General features: G+C 36.0%; 2 protein-coding genes, 1 long non-coding RNA gene and 1 other non-coding gene across 6 annotated transcripts in view; 2 read left to right on the top strand and 2 right to left on the bottom strand.

The window, feature by feature from the left end:
* LOC137490965 (protein NLRC3) overlaps positions 1–22,655 on the bottom strand; it is a 766,684-nt gene that overhangs the window by 484,538 nt on the left and 259,491 nt on the right. The gene's annotated exons all lie outside the window — the stretch shown is intronic.
* Positions 1–22,655, bottom strand: part of LOC137491432 (uncharacterized) — an 85,544-nt gene that overhangs the window by 58,252 nt on the left and 4,637 nt on the right. Inside the window, exon 3 of one of the 2 annotated variants that reach the window (XM_088650648.1) lies at positions 17,428–20,726. The exons of the other annotated variant lie outside the window; for it this stretch is intronic. Coding sequence (XP_088506774.1) covers positions 20,014–20,726 — 713 coding nt within the window. The 3' untranslated portion in view covers positions 17,428–20,013. Of the gene's footprint in view, positions 1–17,427; positions 20,727–22,655 lie in introns of those variants that run through there. 2 annotated transcript variants of the gene reach the window in all.
* On the top strand, positions 89–11,902 carry LOC147844878 (uncharacterized). 2 transcript variants are annotated; one of them, XR_015942908.1, is made up of 3 exons: positions 89–3,712; positions 3,770–9,140; positions 10,030–11,902. It is a non-coding gene; the product is annotated as an uncharacterized LOC147844878 (long non-coding RNA). The 2 variants fall into 2 exon arrangements; XR_015483793.2 differs by having other exon boundaries at positions 89–9,140.
* On the top strand, positions 3,480–3,553 carry trnat-ggu (transfer RNA threonine (anticodon GGU)). The gene has a single exon. It is a non-coding gene; the product is annotated as a tRNA-Thr (tRNA).

Below are 22,655 nucleotides of genomic sequence, written 5' to 3' on the forward strand. Positions count from 1 at the left end.
TTTTAGCGTTTTGAAGGATGTTGTTGCAAAATTTTATGTCAACTTTATCGAAAATAGCTGCAAATACAAACATATATGCCATAGTCCAGCCCCCATCATGAAAGTGAGTACATACATGACGAGGTGGAAGGGTCCATTGAATCCCATCCTTGTCGTTCAAATGCTCTGGCGTTTGAAAGAGTCCAGTGCTTCCGTGGAAGGTGTTTTACTCGCACGCTCTTATCGTTTTGAAGGATGTTGTTGCAAAATTTAACGTCATCTTTACCGAAAATAGCAGCCAATATATACAGAAATGTCATATTCCAGCCCCCATCATGAAAGTGAGTACATACATGACGAGGTGGAAGAGTCCATCAAATCCCATTTTTGTCGTTCATTTGATCTGTCGTTCATATGTCAAAACTGAAAGTCATCTGACCGAAAATAGTTGCAGAAACATAAATATACAAATATGTGCCACAGTCCAGCCTCCACCGAGAAGAAGGAAAGTACGTGATGAGGTGGCCGAGTGGTTAAGGCGATGGACTGCTAATCTATTGTGCTCTGCACGCGTGGGTTTGAGTCCCATCCTCGTATGTAATGAGGTTTTATCTTAACAAATGTGGGGGTTTTAATATGAATGATGATATTTTATGGATGAAACTGAAACAAAGCATGATGACTGGGATTCCTGATTTTTATAGGAAAGTTTTACAAGCATGGAGTGAGTTTTTAAGTCACGTAGATTTTAAACCTGAAGGGAGGAACATGTTATTAAATCAACCTTTGTTTTTAAATGCTAATATTTTAACACGAGAAAGAAGTATCTTTTAAATATTGGTTGGAAGCAGGTGTTTGTCAGGTTAAGGATGTTTTATATGAGATTAAAGAAGGGTTTTTACCAACCAAGTAATTGTGGATGCCATGGATGAGATTGGGGAAGATGTCAAAAGAGAAACTCTGGTAAAACAATTTGAAATAGTGAAAAGTGCAATACCTAAAGAATGGATAGTTAAAATTGAACAAAATAATGAAAGCAATGATAATGTGAAAGTGATTTTAAAGGAAAATGAGAAGGATTTTCAAGAATGTGTTCTCTAAAATTTCTACATTTGTTTCAGAAACAAAGTGCATAACAATTTTGGAAAAAAAATCTTTGTGGAAATAGATGAAGAGGGAATCTGGAAAAATTTAAAATGGAAATATTTAGACGTAAAAATTGAAACGTTGGATTATTTTATCAGACATAATGTTATTTTCACTGAAACAAAACTGGCACAAATTGGAAGCAGTGAGAATGCATTATGCAAAATATGTGGTATGGAAAATGACGGTATTATGCATTTGTTTTTAAAATGTGTTGAATTAAATACATTTATGGCAAAGTTAAAAGAAATGATGAAACAAATGATGCCAAGTGAAACAGAGCAGATTGAGGAGGAGACAGAATGGTATAAAATATTTTTATTTGGTTTTAATGGAAGTAAAACAAGAATTGCCAATTTGTTTCTATCAGTTGCAAGAACTGTAATTTGGGAAAGAAGAAACGTTGTGAAAAATAAAAATGCTAAAATAGAGTTATGGAAAATGTATAAAAGAAAACTGGAAAACTATATAAAAACTGTGGAACAATATTTTAGAATGCAAGAAAAAGAGACTGGATTTTACAAAACGTTTATGTTGAATACTCCTTATATTATGTACTCAATAGATGGTTTAAAAATAGATTTGCCAGAATGATTATGCTTGTTGTTTTCCTGTTTTGATACCAACATAATGTCTTAAGAAATGTTTGTAAATGATATTTTAATATGCTTCTGAACTGATGTTTTAAATGTTTTTAAATGTATGTATTGTAAAATTTGAAAAATTTTTCTAATAAAAAAAAAAAAAGGATAGCGCATTGGACTTCTAGGCTGTGAGCTGAGCCATTCAAAGGTTGTGGGTTTGAGTCCCACCAGAGTTGCAAGCTTTGCTCTTTTTCTTCACTGACTTAAGGTGTGGTGCGTTTCTAACATTTTAGGCATCTGTCCATCCCGTTTTGCCGTTTTGCTTCTTTCTTTCATTGCGCAGTGCAGGATTCCCAACAGTGCCATGTACGCCGTTGGCTGTTCTTTCATGGGCCAGAGAGTACTAAAAAGTGCTTTCTGTGCAAAAGTGCTACAGAAAGCAGAACACTCAGATGACTTAATTGAGCTGTTTTAAATAAGGGAGATTCGAAAACGGTGTAGGACCTAGTGGGCTTGAGGAATGACTCGAAGGCAAGCTGTGGTTTTGGGGAAAAGTAACTGCCACCTATTGTTGAGATCACGCCTTTTGGATTTGTCGTACAAGAGCCTCTTTATGCATGTGCAAAGTAACTGAGTAGAAAGCACAGTAAATTTTGCTCCCCCTCCACTGTCTTAGATGAAACTGCGTTTGGAAATATCATACCCAGAGGTTTTTTCTTTTAGTGTTAAGACTAAGTTGGCCAGAGCACCAGTCTTGGGAACAGCAGGTGCTAGGTTCAAATCCAAACTGCACCTTTCCCTCAGATTATGGGAGAGTGGCTTTCTGATCTGAAACTCTTCCAATGGCCGATAGCATATGTTTGTCCTGATTTCCATTTTCCGAGCTGACTCTGGGTTTGGATGTAATGAAACTGGAGGTACCAAAAAACACTTAACACATGATTTAGGATAGATTAAATAAAAATAAATTCATGCACTTTTTGCTTTGATCTTGAACAGAGGCCAGGTTACCGGTCAGGTTTGAGACATGATCATCCAGACTCTAAAAGACCAAGTCCGGCTTGTCAGCATTTTCTGCATCCTGACATGCTGGTTTTTGTTGTGTATTATTTTTTCTTCTTCGATTTTTGTTATCGGGCAAATGTCTCTTACTGTGAATATCTGTGGCGCTGTGGCTTAGCTGGTCAAAGCGCCTGTCTTGTAAACAGGAGATCCTGGCCTCTAATCCCAGCAGCGCCTTAGTCCAGGTGGTGCGTGGGCTTGTTTTATAGAGCTTACCGGAATGAATTATAAAATTGTATAGCTTTGAGGCGTAATAAATAGTGTGACAAATAGAGTTAAACAACCTCTTTGCTTGCCATTTTAAGACTTGCTGTCTTTTTTTTGTCTCTGTGTGCAAAAACATCTTGACCTTCAGCGTTGGTGCTGTGGCTTAGTTGGTCAAAGCGCCTGTCTAGTAAACAGGAGATCCTGGGTTCAAATCTCAGCAGTGCCTAATGTACAGGTTTCATGTCTGCTTTTTGTTAAGAGTAACGAGTGTTTACACAGCGGGATGTTTAGCAGTCGGTTTCTTAACAAAACTCAAATCCTTAAGAACGCTGCTCGTTCAAGAGGGCTTTGGACGATGGCTTTATATAGCATAGTGTGGTATTGCCTAACCAATTGGACTTTAATATTTCAAGTCCAGACATTCCCACATGCAGCGCTACCGTTGTTAGTTTTTTTTTATTTTTTTGAAAATTAAACAATTAACCCCTGTCAAGGTTGTTTGGCGCTGTGGCTTAGTTGGTCAAAGTGCCTGTCTGGTAAACAGGAGATCCTGGCTTCGATTCCCAACAGTGCCATGTACGCCGTTGGCTGTTCTTTCATGGGCCAGAGAGTACTAAAAAGTGCTTTCTGTGCAAAAGTGCTACAGAAAGCAGAACACTCAGGCTCTGTGGTGCAATGGATAGCGCATTGGACAAATTGGACTTCTAGGCTGTGAGCTGAGCCATTCAAAGGTTGTGGGTTCGAGTCCCACCAGAGTTGCAAGCTTTGCTCTTTTTCTTAACTGACTTAAGGTGTGGTGCGTTTCTAACATTTTAGGCATCTGTCCATCCCCTTTTGCTTCTTTCTTTCATTGCGCAGTGCAGGCTCAGATACTAGGGGTACTCTACAATAAAGCCGATGACTTAATTGAGCTGTTTTAAATAAGGGAGATTAGAAAACGATGTAGGGCCTAGTGGGCTTGAGGAATGACTCGTCGGCAACCTGTAGTTTTGGGGAAAAGTAACTGCCACCTATTGTTAAGATCACGCCTTTTGGATTTGTCGTACAAGAGCCTCTTTATGCATGTGCAAAGTAACTGAGTAGAAAGCACAGTAAATTTTGCTTCCCCCCCACTGTCTTAGATGAAACTGCGTTTGGAAGTATCGTATCAAGAGGTTTTTTCTTTTAGTGTTAAGACTAAGTTGGCCAGAGCACCTATCTTGGGAACAGCAGGTGCTAGGTTCAAATCCAAACTGCACCTTTCCCTCAGATTATGGGAGAGTGGCTTTCTGATCTGAAACTCTTTCAATGGCCGATAGCATATGTTTGTCCTGATTTCCATTTTCCGAGCTGACTCTGGGTTTGGATGTAATAAAACTGGAGGTACCAAAAAACACTTAACACATGATTTAGGATAGATTAAATAAAAATAAATTCATGCACTTTTTGCTTTGATCTTGAACAGAGGCCAGGTTACCGGTCAGGTTTGAGACATGATCATCCAGACTCTAAAAGACCGCGTCCGTCTTGTCAGCATTTTCTGCATCCTGACATGCTGGTTTTTGTTGTGTATTATTTTTTCTTCTTCGATTTTTGTTATCCGGCAAATGTCTCTTACCATGAATTTCTGTGGAGCTGTGGCTTAGCTGGTCAAAGCGCCTGTCTTGTAAACAGGAGATCCTGGCCTCTAATCCCAGCAGCGCCTTAGTCCAGGTGGTGCGTGTGCTTGTTTTATAGAGCTTACCGGAATGAATTATAAAATTGTATAGCTTTGAGGCGTAATGAATAGTGCGACAAATAGAGTTAAACAACCTCTTTGCTTGCCATTTTAAGACTTGCTGTCTTTTTTTAGTCTCTGTGTGCAAAAACGTCTTGCCACCTGTTCAGCGTTGGCGCTGTGGCTTAGTTGGTCAAAGTGCCTGTCTGGTAAGAAACTTGGCTGAGGCCAAGATGGCGACAGGTGGAACAGGTGTTGTCATAACACTCCTAGTCTACTGTTATTTTACAAGCTTGACAGCGGCTATTCGTGTGGATCCGGTTCGGATGTTTTGCAGCATCTATCCACTGTCTTATCATAATGACAATCCGCATATATACAAGGATCTGGGCTACAAACGAAAAGGTAACGAACTGGCAAGGACAAGTACAGGCTATGGAACTTATGCACTGGCTGTGACCATGGTATACCCATCGCTGTATAACAAGATCACAAAGAAAAAAAAAGCAATGACAACTACACAATCGTCACGGACAGGACTTATTATCGCAATATGCTTGATGTTATCTGGGGATATCGACCCGTGCCCAGGCCCGCACCACTTCAAGACGCTGAGAGAGGCTAACCCTCAAACGGAGGACAAACGCGCTACTCTTACCTTACAGGTATGCTCTTCATGTACACTTTTGTTATCGTCTGCACAACAGGCTAATTCTCTGCTTTCTCTCTGCCCGACGCCAAATACGCTCAAGCTGTCTGTCCAGGGGGTAGAGTGTGTGAAAGGCGCGGCCGCGGTTCCGGGGTGGTTGGATGGCGAGCGGCAGGGGGAAAAAACGCATCCGAGGTTGTGTGTCGGCATGTCGGACAGAAGCTTCGGTCGGGAGTTCGCTGGACGGGTGTGTGCGTTTCGTGGAAACAAGAGACCTGATCCAGAAACGCAGCAACAACAACAAACTTTTTTGAATGACAGCGCGAGCACCATGGCAACGAACAGTGTAAACAGGAAACGGCTCAACCCAGGGGTTGTCAAAAACCGGAAACATGCGTTCTTTAACACTGTTAATAACTCAAAAATTGTGTGGGACCCTAAAATGAAACCCAAAGGTCTTTTAGGTAGGCATTTAAATATAAGAAGCATTTTATCTAAATCTGAACAAATTACCCATCTGTTAACTAACTCAAACCTGGACTACCTTTGCCTATCTGAGACATGGCTGTACAAATATGCCCCTTCTGCGGCATTTAACATATCTGGCTATACAATGTTCAGGAAAGACAGAGAAGGAGCAAAAGGTGGTGGTGTTATGATATATGTAAAAGATAATCTCCAATGTGAGGAAATTAATTGGCTTTGTGATTATGAATTCGAATGCTTGGGTTTAAATGTCAGACTATCACCCCAAATGTCATTTAAAATCATTGTGATTTATCGTCCCCCATCCTCGGATGGTACTTTTTATGATAGGTTTGAAAAGTTACTTAAAGAAAGTAACTTAAATAAAGAAACTGTTATTTTAGGGGATTTTAACATAAACTGGGAGGATACATCTTGTAGAAACAAACTTAAAAGAATAACTGACAAATTTGACCTTGTTCAAATGATAAATGGTCCCACAAAAATCACCACTTCAAGTAGTACTCAGATTGATCTAATATTTACCAACCGACCTGAAAGGATAATTAAAACCTATAATATGTTAGCTGGCATTTCTGACCACAATTTGACACTTGTGGCCAGAAAACTCTCCAAAAAGAGATTTAAATTTTCTGCCAGAGAACATGAATTTATAGGAATACCAAGAAATAGAAGGGACGGATTTAAAAATGCTGTAGAGCAAATTGACTGGGACAGACTATTACTGGGTACTGATCTTGAAAAGGACCGTGGATCTTTTGTAGGAACAATCGAGAAAACAGTAAAGAATTCAGCACTAAACTTAAATGCAAACACAATAAAAATATACTACCCTGGATTAACTCTGACATACTAAAACTAATGAAAGAGAGAGATTTTGCGTTAAAAAAGTAATTAAGAGTAAATCGGCTAGTGATAGAAACATGTTTACAACATTAAGAAATAGAGTAGTAAAAAACATACGAAAAGCCAAAGCTGATTATTTCCTAACATTAATAGAAAAAGCAAAAGGGGATTCTAAAACAATCTGGAACCAACTAAAAAAAGTTGTTAGACATGATACAAAAAACAAAAAGATGTTGGAAGTTATGATAGATGGGCATATCACAAATAACGCCTGCAAAATTGCAGAGGCCTTTAATAATTTTTTATTAACTCAGTTTCAAATATGGTCCCATTGTGTCCATCAAAAATTTCTAACATGTGCTCTTTAAATAGTTCACAGCCAATTTTCAGCATAAGTAATATCTCAGAATCTGATGCCTTACAGGCAATAAAATCTCTCAAATCCTCCAGAACTAAAGAAACTTTTGGTATAGACTCTCTTATGTTGAAAGAACTTAGTTCTACACTATTAACCCCAATAACTAAACTTCTCAATCGTTCCATTTCTGAAGCAATATTTCCATGTGTATGGAAGTCATCTGCTGTCATTCCAATTTTTAAAAACGGGGATCATTATTCACTTTCCAACTATAGGCCAATCAGTATTATTCCCACTGTGTCTAAAGTTGCAGAGAAACTCATTGCCAATCAATTAATTAAACATCTAAACACCACTACATTTTCTCTTCATCCAATGCAATTCGGTTTCAGATCTCAACACTCCACTGAAACTGCAAATTGTTTTCTCATAGAAAATATTAAACATCTACTGGATAAAGGTGGTGTAGTTGGTGCTGTGATTCTTGACCTGAAAAAAGCTTTTGACACTGTAAATCATAAAATATTATTGTCCAAATTAACTAAATTTAATATGTCACCAGAGTCATTGAAGTGGTTTGAATCATATTTATCAAATCGATCACAATCAGTGAGAATTAATAATTATCACTCTTCCCCGCTCTCTCTGCCCACGGGTGTACCTCAAGGTTCCATTTTGGGACCTTTGTTATTTTCTCTCTACATAAATGACCTTCCTTCAGTCTGTCAAAATATCCTGATTCAGATGTATGCAGATGAAACAGTTATTTATACACATGGTAAAAACACGACCCAAGTAGCAGAAAAACTTACACAAGCTATGGCTCATGTGTCAGAATAGTTAAACCAGTCTTGTTTAAAACTGAATGTAAGCAAAACTGTTGCAATGTACTTTTCTAAAACAAACATAGTAAATAATCTAACAGACATATACGTGGATGGGGACAAATTACAAATTGTATCTGATTTTAAATATCTTGGGGTGCAAATTGACTCTAAATTAACATTTAAATCACAAATTAAAAAGGTATGTAACCGTGGTAAATTCAATATAAGATCACATTTATCATTGCAGGCAGCTTAAATATTCATGCATTCAATGATTTTATCACATATAACCTACTGTCTAACAACCTGGTCACAAGCAAACAAAACAACACTAAAACCCATAGAGTCACTTTACAAACAGTCAATTAAAATACTGGAGAAAAAGCCTCTAAGACATCATCATTGTAGCATTTTGCAAAAACATAAACTGTTAAGCTGGGAAAATGTCATTAAGTACTCAAACATTTGCCTGTTGTATAAAATCATTCATGGTCTGTCATCCCCACCTCTCAGTCAGTTTGTAAACATCAGGAACAGCACACACAGAGCAACACGAGGGGCAGCCCGAGGAGACTGTATCGGTCTTTGTCAGTCACGTGCGTTTGTTGTGTGTGACGTCACACCGGCGCCATTTTTGTGGTTTCGCTTTGCGTGACAACTTCAGAGAGACACATAACGCAAGAGAGATACATGCCATAAAAAGGTCAAGCTGAAGAAGTACAAGAAAATCAAGAGCACGCGGTACCGCAATAAACTAAACAAACATGCCAGGGATCGTTATTTTGATAAACTGACTTACATGCAGGGTATAGATCGGTTTGAATTAACTGCAAACCAACGGAGTGCGCTGCCGCAGACTCCTCATTGCTGATAATGACATGTCATACTGTATATCATCAATGTCTTAATATACATTGTTTTAGTTTGAACCCCATTAAACCACAGTAAGTATTTGTAATTATGTATTGCATTTTTTTGTTTTTTTCATTAGATACATCTAATACTTACATTTACAAACTATTGGATAGATGTTTGTATCTGAAGTATTTTACAAATATGAACCATAAATGTAATGAAAGCAACAGAACAAAAAATGTAAATACTATCATAATTTTATTTAGTCAAATACATTGAGTGCATAGAGAACATTAAATAAAATAAACATTAGATAAAATAATACACCCAAATATTAAGATATGTTGAACACAAATACAGATATTATGATAAAAGCTGAAAACCTGTAAATATTGACTTCCATTGTATTTGTTGGTTTTTCTACAATTTCAATTACAGATTTTCAGTGTTACGATTGACCGGGTGGATGGAGGCAAAAAGGTGTCACAGAAGCCGCTGGTGAAAGTGAAGAGTGATTTATTTACACAAAGTGAAAACAAAAATCCAGCAAAACATGTGAAAGTGACAAAATAACAATAAAGAAAAATAAACTATTCAATATTTACAATGTATATACAGGCTTGTTCAGCTAAATCAAGTAAATGACCTGAACAAAAACTGTTACCAAAACTGTTGACAAAACACAACCTTCTCCTACAACTACCCACACCAAGTGAATGTTTGGGGCCATTTTATTGTATTGGCCCCGCCCATGGGTTAAACCATTTTAATGGTAGTGGGTTACCATGTAGACAAAAAAAAATACATAAAAAGACATTCAACAGAAATATAAATTAATGCAAGTAAATGAATATGCATACAAAACTCAAAATACAACACAACAAATAACCAATACAAATTTAAACAACAAAACTGTGATTTTTATATACTGACCAGGGGGTTGTGACTCTGATGATGTTATGGAAAATGGCTGCTCCAAAGTGAAGGCGGGAAAATCTGTATAAATGGCTTTGTTTGAAAGTTAAACAGGTTTGGTGCTGAGAATAGGAAACTGGTAAGTATATGTAAACTCTATATGTTTGGTTAATAAATGAAGTTTGAAAGAAAATGTGTCTGTGGTTATTTCAGTGTTCATATGGGCTATTGTTTGACATAAAAGTAAAATTTTTACATAAACACAATGCTAATCTGGACAGAAAAAAAACAACATATACACATTACACAAACACACACATGCACAATACAAATAACACAAAGGTCCATGTTTAAAAGTGAGTGCAATGTGATGCGTGTTTGTTAGTCACAGTCTTTTAGTTTTACACTGTGACATTCAGCTTACTTTATGATATCTTTATTAGTGTAAAGAGAAAAAATAAACTCAAAGGTTTAGAACCACTTGATGGCAGGTAAATAGTAAGTGACTTTAAATTTGTGGGTGAACTATTTAGCTCAAACTACTGATTGACTTATTGTTTAACTTTAAGCAAAAGCACTTGTCTCAGTTCTTTAAAGGATTTAGTTCAAGTAATAACTGCTTACCTTGTATTTGGTTCTGATGTACCAGTTTTGTGATTGTGAAGAACATAAACAATAAATGAGATAACACATTTTAAGTCATCCTCCATTTATTTACATTTATACAAATTATATTTTTATTCAGGCACTGAGGGAAAAGTCATTTCTGGAGGAATGCCTCATACTGTTTACATAAGACAGGATGAAACATCAGCAAAACACACTCATACACATAGCAAAAGAAAACAGTTACAAAAATGAAATTGGAATTTTTTTAAATAATGTAGCTATTATGCACAAAAAAACATTTATACACCTGGGCTTTTAACTCTTATTGACATCTACAGCTCTTCTACACTTCAGTCGAACGTTGGCTTGTTTGACAGTTACAATCCTATGCTGTAATGTGACATCTTCACCTTCACAAGGGAGTATCATGTTTATGGCTCTGTGCTTGTTATTAAGATTTTGTGTGGGTTTTTTTTTTTTTTACTGTTTGGTACTTTAGCATCATTCTTGTTACAAAATCCATCAGACATCCTGTATCCTTCAAGTTCACACAGCAGCTGTCAGTTCTCCTCCAACAGGTGGTTTACTTCTACACGTGTCTATACACAATTTACATTGTTTGTCTCAGCTACCTCCTTAGTGTTGTGTGTCTTCTCATCAGTATCTGTCACCATCTTCAACCTCAAGTGTCTCCTTCTCAGCATGTTGGTCGTCCACATCTTCAGCTGACTGCAGTGTTGGTTTTCTTTCCCTCCTCTAAGTTTGTCTTGCAGAGTGTGCAGTGTCTGTCTGTGTAGTTTCTGTGTGGCCCAGATGTAGAGATGCTGCTCAGTCTGGGTCATATGAAGCTTGGCTGGCAATGACAAAGTTAGAAATGTATATACAGCAAAAAATATAACACAGAAAGAATAAGTAAAAAATAAATGTACTATAATGCTACATGCTTATGAAAAATATGACATATTTGAGCATAATAAACCTGAATTGAATTTTTAACTTTTAAGCATTAACTTTGTCATCCAATATATTTATATTTTTTCTACAGTGGAAAAGAACTGGGTTTTTTAACTGCAGTTTCATGAAGTTACAGCCTGGAGATTTAAAACATTTAAGGGAATGATTTCAACAAAAAACTTTATTTTCAGAAAAAGGACAGTCAAAAATGTACTTTTTGTCAGGGAGTGAGTACATCAGCAAATCTAAGTTGTAAAAAAGTATTTTACAATATTTTTCCAATAAAATACTTTACCATCTTAATTCCATAAGCACTAAATTGATTCGTAAATATTTAAATGCAGTTCTACCCCCAAAACTAAAGTGTTACATTGAATTAATAAAATTATTTGAAGCTCAAGCAATGACAGTTGTAAAGTTACTTAAATAATCTTTCGTACTTACCTTTGTGATAATGTTGAGAGCATAAACGGAGAAATGAAGATATATTTTGCGTCTTAATGCAGCTGGCCAGAACACCCGATGTGTCTGTTGTTACTGCTACAGTCTGTCAATATACTTTCTTCCGAGCGGGAAATTTAAAATATGTCGTCGTGATCATTTATTACCTTTTCGATCGTGTGATTTACTATTACAGCCCTTAACACAACAAGAACGTAACACTGTATTTACTCTGCGAAAGACGCTAAAGCCACATAACAGCTCACGTTAACTCGGATACAACACAAATGGCGGCTATGTCCCACAATGCAACTCGGTGTTTACAACGGTGACATCACCTGACAAAGACCGATTACAGCACAATGTCCATTGAGGAATCGAGAAATCGACTCTTTTGGAGTCGACTCCCTAATCCCTAAGCAATGGCGCTCACTCAATCTGGCTGTCAACAAAGTTGCTCATGCAGCTGCTTTTGCCAATTTCAGGTAAATTTAGTCCTTAAAAGCACTCGAATATTACATTCAAATGTTCCCGACTTTTTTCTTACTGATAATTAACATTTGTGTTGAATATTTATTTTATAGTGATGGTTAGAGTCTGGAAGAAGTTCGTTAGCGCCTTATAGAGTTGGGGTCGAGTCCACCTTTGTCGAGTCCAAGTCGAGACCAAGTCCTTAACCAGTCGAGTACAAGTCCAAGTCCGAGTCCAAAAGGGGTTGAGTCGGACTTAAGTCCGAGTCCTTAACATCCGAGTCCGGCCGAGTCCAGACAGTCTTAAAACTCATTTATTAATCTTTCTTTTGGCTTAGTCCCTTATTTATCAGGTGTCGCCACAGCAGAACGAACTGCCAACTAGTCCAGCATATATTTTACGCAGTGGATGCTCTTCCACCATTCACCCATTCACTCTCATTCACACACACACCACGGCCATTTTAGTAAATTAAATTCCCCTATAGCGCATGTGTTTGGACTGTGAGGGAAACCGGAGCACCTGGAGGAAACCCACACCAACACACGGAAAACATGCAAACTCCACACAGAAACACTCCTGACCCTGTCGAGACTCGAACCAGTGACCTTCTTGCTGTGCGGTCAACAGTGCTAAGCATTGTATATTTATACAAATATATTTTTCTATTAACAATTAAACTGTTAAATGAATATTTTAAACTTTTGGTACATTTTTACAAAATGTCTTGTATTTTTTTGTTAGCTTGCTTCAAATTAAAATGAAAATTGGAGGATATATGTAGAATTTTTATTATTTTACAAGACTCGCACATTTGACATTATTCTCATGCCACTTTCTCACATTTTTTGTTGAAATTACGCTTACATTACCAAGGCAACAATGCATTTTTTACAATAATTCCAGAGAACTCTGTTATCAGCCCCAGTGTGGAAAATGAAACCATATTCATGCCGACTGACCCAGATCTGCACAGAACATAAAGGTTCAGCAAAGAGAGACCATTCGGCTTCACCGCTGTCTTAACAGGGAATTAACAGTCAGAAGAATTTTGTTTTAAATAAACAAAGAGTGAATAAATAGCAGGGGCGATTGGGTGCAAAATAAAACCCAGTGGGAATCAGACTGAAAAAAATAGTCCAGTGCAGATTTCTACACTGTTAAAAATTGTCCAGTTAAAAAACAGTAAAATACTGGCAGCTGCAGTTGCCAGCAATGTACTGTTATTTTACAGTATGTTGCTGTAAAAATACATGGACTACATTGATTTACACAATACTCAAGTTAACTCATTTTGCTCACTGAAAGCAACTGCCTCAACTTGGTCAACTGCTGAATGAGTTTATGAAGTAATGTGCTATATATGCTTAGAAGCATACTTATAATGATAACTTATTTTAGTTAATTAGAAAAGTTCGGTTTAACTCTAATGTCTTATTTTTCACAACAGCACACATACATGTAAATCTGAAATCACCAGAGAGATTCTTACTGCATCAGCCACTAAACAGCCGCTATCTTTAAATAGAGAAACATGCAGAATAACATCAGCAGCTCGTTGTTCATCTTTAACTCATACACTGGCTCTACTCTCCTCCACAACGGTGACATACAGAAGAAATTAGCTTCAGGTTTTACAGTAAAATACTGTTTTTTCCTTGATTTAACGGTAATCTACTGGCAGCTGTGGTTGCCAGCAATCTACTGTTTTTTTTTACAGTCTATTTCCGTAGTGTAAATTAACAGTATATTACTGTTAAAATACATTTTTACACTGTGTTTTTACCTCTCACACCTTTAACCCTTTAAACCCCAGAGCATATACTTCAGTTTTTATTGAAGTGTCCACACTACTGAGTGTTCAAGAAACATGGAGCAAAGCTGAAGTGAATTAATTAATTAAATGACTAATTAAATGATAATTGAGGATTAACAATGAACAAATGTAGAAATACTGAAGGGAAAAAACAAGAACAGAACATACAAAACTTTAGTCACAGCTTTATAATGAAATAACCTGAAGAACAACAAATGATTAAATCATTTAAATGATCAGCGGATGATTAAACAACTCTACAAACATCATCACCAGCTACACTTATTACTTAATACATGTATTTTTGTATAACATCTACTAAAGTTCTTCTTGAGAAAAAGTTAAAGTTTTACGTCACCATCATGGAGAAAAGAGTTTGCTTTAGTTGGGCTCTTAGCCCTGTCATTTTTAACTTTTGTATATCTTGGCTGCTGCAATTGTTAAGAACTTTGTTTAAAAAGCTCCTTTGTTGAGGCAAGCCAGCCAAAAACCTAAATAAGATCTGGTGATGTTCATGTTGCTATTAAATGGCAGAGTCTGTTCTCATTTAGTATAATAAAATTCACTGCTCCTATTCAATGTTAAATCTATTGTTTTACATAATATATCTATATATGGCAATGATTTCTGGAAGTTTTTAAGAATATCTTGGACAATAACACTGCTCTATGGCGTAAATCGCACTCAAACAGACATCAATAATCAGCATATGAACCTCAATAATGGTGACAACTAACAAAATTAACAGTTTAACTCACAAACAGGCAACTGAAAGTCTAAACATAAACAACAGCAGAATCAAACACAAATAAAGAAAAGTGTTAGACCATTATACAACATTTATTTATACCACAATGCATGCTGGGATATTTGTACCGTGCCACTCCCAGCATGCATTGCAGCATAAAACATTTGAGATTTTACCATTATTGAGATACAAGGTCAGATTCATGAGGTCTGAGAGTGTATTTGTCATGACTGAACTGTTTTTGTATGTTATTTCTTAACTTTTAAGTAATTACGGAGGTATCTTTTCTGTTTCCACTTCTCATTAATTAAATTAATACCTGCAACTAAGCATAAAATCTATTGCATGAGGTCTTTCTTCCAGATTTATAATAAAACATTTATCAGAACAAATTTCAGACAAATAGATTTCTCTATTTATTGACTTCCAAACTTTATTGCTATAGTTCAAACGTTTTGTAAATTCTGCATTATAGCAGTTCAAAAGTCTTATTAAATGAGTTCAAGGGTGAAGAGCCCAACTAAATCAGGCCCTCACTCCATTACGGTGACACAAAAAACACCTTAATTTCTGTTGGATCTCAATGGGAGTAGTATGGATAGTCAAATCAGTCAGTAATAAGTGTGTCTGCTGTTGTTTGTGAAGTTGTTTAATGATCCTCTGCTGAGACTAAAGCTGTTTTATTTTATTTTATTTTATTTTATTTTATGTTGTAACTCAAGTCACTGTTTGTGTTTCTTGTTTCTCTTTCCTTCAGTAATTGTGATTATTAACAGCAGGTGTTCATCAGTGTCTGAATCCACTCATTAGTGTTCATTAAAACTGTCAGGTGAACTATATTAGTTAACTAGTGTATGAAGTAGTGAACAAGGACACAAAGCGTGATTTCAAACACAGACTTCAAAACATCGAATCTGAACTCTGTTAGCTCACAGTTTTCTGCAGTTGGTTACTTTCTCGAAAACAAAAATGTTACCCAGAAAGCACTGTTTTTAACAGAATATTACTGTTTTAGTGAAAAAACATTATTTTACTGTAGAATCTGACCGTTTTTTAACAGCAATTTTTTACAGTGTAGGCTCATGATCTGTTAATGATAGCCTGAAACAAGGGTTCTCAATGTCTACATTAAAAGTTCCAAATCTGAATTTTTTTATTAAGGTCAAAGCAAAGGTATGAAACAATTGATATTACATAACTTGTTTTTAATAAACATCCATAAGATGCAGCACGGTGGCGCAGTGGGTATATCCTGGAAAAACACTGAAATAATGATCTCTGTATGAGAGCTGGTCTTTGAAGAGAATAAGGCAGCTAGCCTAATTAAAAAAAGATAGTTACAGTCAAATACAATAATAATTTATTTTAGCAAAGAGACAAAAGTCAATCTATTTTGGACAGAATTCAATGTAAAATGTAAGACATTATTTATAAAGACAGAACGGCCTATATAATTATTTTTGAAGTGTTTGAACATGAATGGCAGCTGTTGTTTTTGATCCAACAGCAGCAAAACTACATGCTGAACGCTGTGAGCTTGCGTCAGAATGATGATGATACATGAGCCAACTTTTATTTTTTCCTTTTTCAAAACAGTTTAGAACAAACCAAACAGAGCAATAAAAAATGGGTTACATGTCAAAGATCAACAGGCTCCAAACTTGTAAACAATAAAAGCACCACAATGAAATTAAAACAAATTAAAACAACTTTTCTTCTCAACCATTTATCCCAATATGCAGAAATGTTATAGGCTTGTTGTCTCAAGTTAAATGTCAGTACTTCTATATCATACACCTCTTTAACAATATCATACCATTCGCCTACAGATGGAGGATCTTCCTTGAGCTATTTCTTTGAAATGGCCTTTTTGCTAGTTGTGAGTAGTGCGTTAAGAAGATACACATAATTTTTGGTATTTCTGCAGAGTAAATTCTCAGGTACATAGTTTTAAAATTACATTAATCCCATAATTAGATTTATCTCTATTTAAATCTTGTGTATAATATTACAGTTCCAAAATATTTTGAAATGATCTGCCAATACATTTTCACATTTTCTCCATCCTTCACCATATTTTGATCTCTAGTTTAAAAGTATTTTATTTTAGATGTCATAAAGAACCTGATTACATTTTCCTAATAAATACCCTCTATGAATTAATTGTGATCATCTGTGTTTCCCAAATAGTTAACCATTCCTCATTTGCTATTATTATATTGGCTTCTCCTTCCCATTTCTGTCTGATACACATTGTTGAGTGTTTCTATGTTAATGTCAGACAGGAATAAATTCTTGATACTAGTTTTTTTTATTAATCTTTATTTTTTGTAAGCATTTATAAATACCTGCACTCTTGTTGTTTTTATGTCTTCTAAATCTCTTATGCTTTTATTGAAGTAGTGTGTAACTTGAAGGTAATGGAAAAAGCCTTTTTTATCCAAGTTACATATATATATATATATATATATATATATATATATATATATATATATATATATATATATATATACACATACACACACACACACACACACACACACACACACACATATATATATATATATATATATATATATATATATATATATATATATATATATATATATATATATATATATATATATATATATTTGAAAGTTGTTGAAAACCTTCCAATTCAGAAAAGGTAGGCTTGGTAATATATTCATCCTTATTATCTATTCAATTGTATAGATCTAAAGGTTGAAGGAGCCGTCTGTTCAAAAACTTTTTCATGGTTTCTGTAATGGGGAATTATTTTATTTTATAGATATCTTATAGGTATGCAGCGATTTGAACTCCAACATATCTGATATGTTGTTATATCAGATGTAAGTTATGTACATGTTACTCATGTAAGGTATGATTACAGCATTCAAAAAGCATTTACATCAATTGTTCTTTGAATATTTTATACCATTCTGCAGAGAAGCCATCTATGTCTAACATATCGTTTTAGTTTTGTAATCTTTGATTTTAAATATCCTCCTCTCTGCCTGTCGTTTCTTTATGCTTCATGCCAGGAGCTTTTTGGACCATTTTCATAAAATTTTAAAATGTAAGTTTTATTTGTACTTGCTCATCAAACATTTTATTGAGTTCTTCTTTAACTTCTTTAACCCTAACCCTATTGTTAAAATATCTGGATCTTTCTTATTACCATATTTAGTCTCTAATTCTTCAAGTTGTATATTTAGATTATTTATGTAATTCAGTTTTTTTTTTTCCTTGATCCCCACATTATAAGTTTACCTCGCGTAACAGCTTTAGCTGTGTCCCATATAATACTAGGTGACACCTCTCCATTATCATTATGTTTTAAATAGTCTAATAGTTCTTTTTTAACATATTCTACTCGCGTTAAATCATTCAAATGATTAGGGTTAAATCGCCAAAATGTCTTACTGGGTTTATTGTCCAGGTAAACTGTTAAATATACTCCTGCATGGTCTGAGATGTCCTTTGTTCCTATTTTACAGTCTTTTATTTTTGTTGATCTGACCCAAACATAAAAATAAAATAAAAAATCAATTCTAGAATGAGAAATGTGGGCGGAAGAAAAAAAAAGTATATTCTTTTTTAAGAGGGTATATGTCTCTCCATACATATATCGAGCCTAATTCTTTCATCAAATATCTGATTTGTCTAGTTTCTTGATTATTTGCTTATTAGACGATGAGTCTAATTTAGGCTAAAGTTGTACATTTCAGTCTCCCCCACAGATCAACATACCTGAAGCCTTCTTGGCTATAACACTTACTATTTTTTTGAGAAATGCTTTGTCTTTTTCAGGTGGTCTATATATACTAACTAATGTAACTTTGTATTGGTCGATAGTTTCTTTAATTAAGTTATATCGCCTTTCTTTATCAGTAATCTTAGAAATTAAATGGAAGTTGATTTTATTTGAGATTAATGTCATTATTCCTCGTTTACAACCATTATTATATGAGGAAAAGAAAACCTTAAATCCCATTGTTTCTAATTTCCTATGTTCTGTATCAGAAAGATGAGTCTCTTGCCAGAAGATTATCTGTTGGTTTTTTCTTTTAATTTTAGCCACTAGTTTGCTTCTTTTAATCAGATTTAGTAACCCATTAATATTCAAAGTAATTACTCTATATTTCTGTTTTTGCATAATCAGATGTTTTTGCGAAGATCACTGTGATCGGAACATGAAAAACGCAAACATGAATACTTTGGATAAAAGCGTCTGCTAAATGACTAAATGTAAATTCAAGACTGCATTTCCCAACGTTAAACTATGTACACTAGATTTGTGATTAATAATGGTCTCTGCATAGCCGAGGACTTCCTATATTAAGAGTTAAAATCGCTATTGAAAACAGAAGTCTAATATAATCAACGGTGGACATTTTGATAGTGTTTCACAACATCAACATGACTGAAGTTTAATCTTTTTATTCCCTGTGTCAATTTGGGCATCAACTTCTGACGAATGCGGGGAACTGATGCGCGCAGCACCGTCACAGAGAGATAGCAAAGTGCCGCGAAAACAGAGGGAGCCCCCAAATGTGCCTTTGAGCCCCCAAATGTGTCATTAAGTTTGAGATGTTTCCCCCTTACACAGACTTTTGTAAAGACAGTTGCTGTGTAAGAATCCTTGCTTGTAAAAAACGCTTTAGAATGCTTAGTTTAAGCAAATTGGATGAACGTGATCACGCATGTTGATCTGAAGCGTGTCGCTCTCGCTCACCGAAAACCACTGGTTCCAGGCTGAATGCTCTGTACTCTGCGCATTGCGTGCGTCTGTTCCCTAGCGACAATAACAATCGCCTGATATCGCTGTCGGTATTCCTCAAAGTTGTTTAGAATTAAAGGTTTAGTGATGCTGTGACATATCGCCTATATGTGCCTTTTTTCATGCACCCCTCACGTCCATGCCTCAGCACCGAAATTCATACGCTGATTTAATACTGGTACATACCGGTTACCAAGGTAACGGTGTTATAATGGCACCGGGTTTCGGTACCCAACCCTAGTACACACTGATCATGTCTACAGTTTATCTCCAGTGTGAATCCTCTGATGTTTTTTCAGGGTTCCTGAGTGAGCAAACCTCTTACTGCAGTGTGAACACTTGTACGGTTTTTCTCCAGTGTGAATCCTCTGGTGCCGTTTCAATTCTGCAGCTGTAATAAAAGTCTTCTAACACTCCAAGCACACATACTCTTTTACACTAGTGTGAATCTTCATGTGGTTTTTAAGGTATGATGATTGGCTAAAACTCTTCCCACACTGAGTGCATGTGAATGGTTTCTTTCCAGTGTGGATCATGATGTGTTGATTAAGGTGTGATGAGTGGATGAAACTCTTCCCACACTAAGGGCATGTGAATGGTTTCTCTCTAGTGTGGATCCTCATGTGTTTATTAAGGGATGATGAGCGGCCGAAACTCTTCCCACACTGAGTGCAAGTGAATGGTTTTTCTCCGGTATGGATCCTCATGTGTCTATAAAGCGACGAAGATTTGCTGAAACTCTTCCCACACTGAGTGCATGTAAATGGTTTTTCTCCAGTGTGGATCATCATGTGTTTTTTGAGGTATGATGAATCGCAGAAACTCTTCCCACACTGAGTGCATGTGAATGGTTTCTCTCCAGTGTGGATCCTCATGTGTTTTTTGAGGTATGATGAATCGCAGAAACTCTTCCCACACTGAGTGCATGTGAATGGTTTTTCTCCAGTGTGGATCATCATGTGTCTATAAAGCGATGATGATTTGCTAAAAATCTTCCCACACTGAGGGCATGTTAATGGTTTCTCTCCAGTGTGGATCCTCATGTGTTGATTAAGGTATGATGAGTGGCTGAAACTCTTCCCACACTGAGTGCATGTGAATGGTTTCTCTCCAGTGTGGATCCTCATGTGAGTCTTTAGTTTGCTTTTGCTTGCCAAACTCTTTCCACACTGAGTGCAGGTAAAACAACTCTTATCTCTCACTTTTACAATACCATCAGTCTCTAAATGAGTTTTGTCCTCAATTTTGACATGATGTTCCTCCTCTTTACTCTCCTCGTAGTCTTTAATTAGGTCTGAAATAGAAATAAGTTTACTTTTTAGTAAATCATAAAACTCAGTGAAAAGGAAGTGAAAACATTGGCTACACAAATCTTAATTTTGATGCACATTAAATGTAAAGACATAGCAGATCATATTTAGATTGATCTTGTCATATTAACCCCCTGGAGTCCATTACACAGATACACATTTAAGCAGATTCTTATATGATTATTCCTAGATTAATTTTGGTCATATTGATGAGACATAAATTTGAAAGCTGTAAATGGTCAGTTTCTATTTGTATATATTCGTAATCACAACAAAACAATTTGTTTTTGTAAAACTTGTAAAGCAGATAGGGAATGCTTTTTCATTCTGTGCCTGACTGGTAAACCTGTTAGAAAAACAGCTGAATCTCTGCTAATATTTGCCTCATAGACATATATGACACATGTATTATATCTGCATAAAGCTTTAAATCTGCACCTTTAAATGACAAATGTTCTAGAGGTATGTAATCTGTATGTAACAAATGCAATGCAGAAATCTAACACTTAACTGTTTCAGATCATCAAACAAATGTAAATATTAGTCAAAGATAACACAATTAAACACATTGTGCAGTTTTTAAATCAAGTTTTTATTCTTAAATTGAAGACAAAATACTGAACTACACAGACTTGTGTGAAAAAAAAATTCCCATTAGAACAACTTTAATTTATCACACCTGCTTCAAGTTCTCTAGCCACACCCAGACCTGAATACTACCACACGTTCGCAATCAAGAAATCACCAAAATAGGACCTGTCTGACAAAGTGAAGTAGACCAAAAAAAGCCTCAAAGCTAGACATCATGCCAAAATCTAAAGAACTTTAAACACAAATGAGAAAGAAAATACTTGTGTCACGAGTTAAAAAAAGAGTGAGCTCAAATGCAAGTCTTTATTGAGAAGCGAGTCTTGGAAAAAGCAAAAGTCAAAGTAAACACCCGGTCGGGTGAGCGCTGAGGAAGTGCCGTAGGAAAAAACAACCAGACACTCACTCACTGGTGGTCTTGGAAACATACAGGGTGAGTAACAAAATAATATGCACAGAAATGATCGATAACATACTGACAAACATGGAGGGGAATGATGTGATATAAACAGAAAAAAAGGCAAACGAGAGCTCCTGTGACTGCATATAAAACCAGATGACAAGAGATAATCTGTAATACAGATCAAAGCCCCTTTCACACAGTGATACCGGTAAATATGCAGAAAATTTCCGGAACGACTTTACCGGTATATTCAAAAAAGCGCTGTTCACACAGGCGAGGACGTTACGGAAATTTTCCAGAAAAGACCTTTCACAAATCAATTCCAAAATACCAGTAAATTCTGACATCATTCACCACAAATGAGCCTTAAACGGCTGCGCTTGTATTTGTAAACATTTGACTACATTACAAACTCTGTGGATGATCAATATTGTGAACAACTTCGAAGAAAACATATGGAGGATCACTTTGGCATGTCGAGATGTTCATAATATGTGCGTGTGCTGGCTCTCACAGGCTGTTTCACAGGCACACGCTAAGTGTGAAGGTAAACAAACGGCGGCTTACCATAAGCATCTCATCGATGATTATTTACACAGTTGGCATTAAGAAGAACATATAAACATTATCTGACTAACTTCTAGCAGCTAAATGCGTCTGGGAAAATATTCAAAGGCTTTTATTCTCATAAACCGCGCGGACGTAAACGCGTCTGACTGTTCTGATTGGCTCAAGCAGACGTCTCACGTCAGCACGTTCTAGACGTGCACGCGTTCTTTCCGGCAATCTTCCTTCTGCATTCACACAGCGCAGCATTCCGGCATATTACCGGGAATGTTACAACTTCTCTTTTTGGAAAATAGCCAGAACGAATTTACCAGTATTTTCAAAAAGGACCTGTTCACACATACAACCTTTCCAG

Source organism: Danio rerio, chromosome 4 (assembly GCF_052040795.2).
Source record: "Danio rerio strain M-AB ecotype USA chromosome 4, GRCz13ab, whole genome shotgun sequence".
In the NCBI taxonomy this organism is placed as follows: Eukaryota; Metazoa; Chordata; class Actinopteri; order Cypriniformes; family Danionidae; genus Danio; species Danio rerio.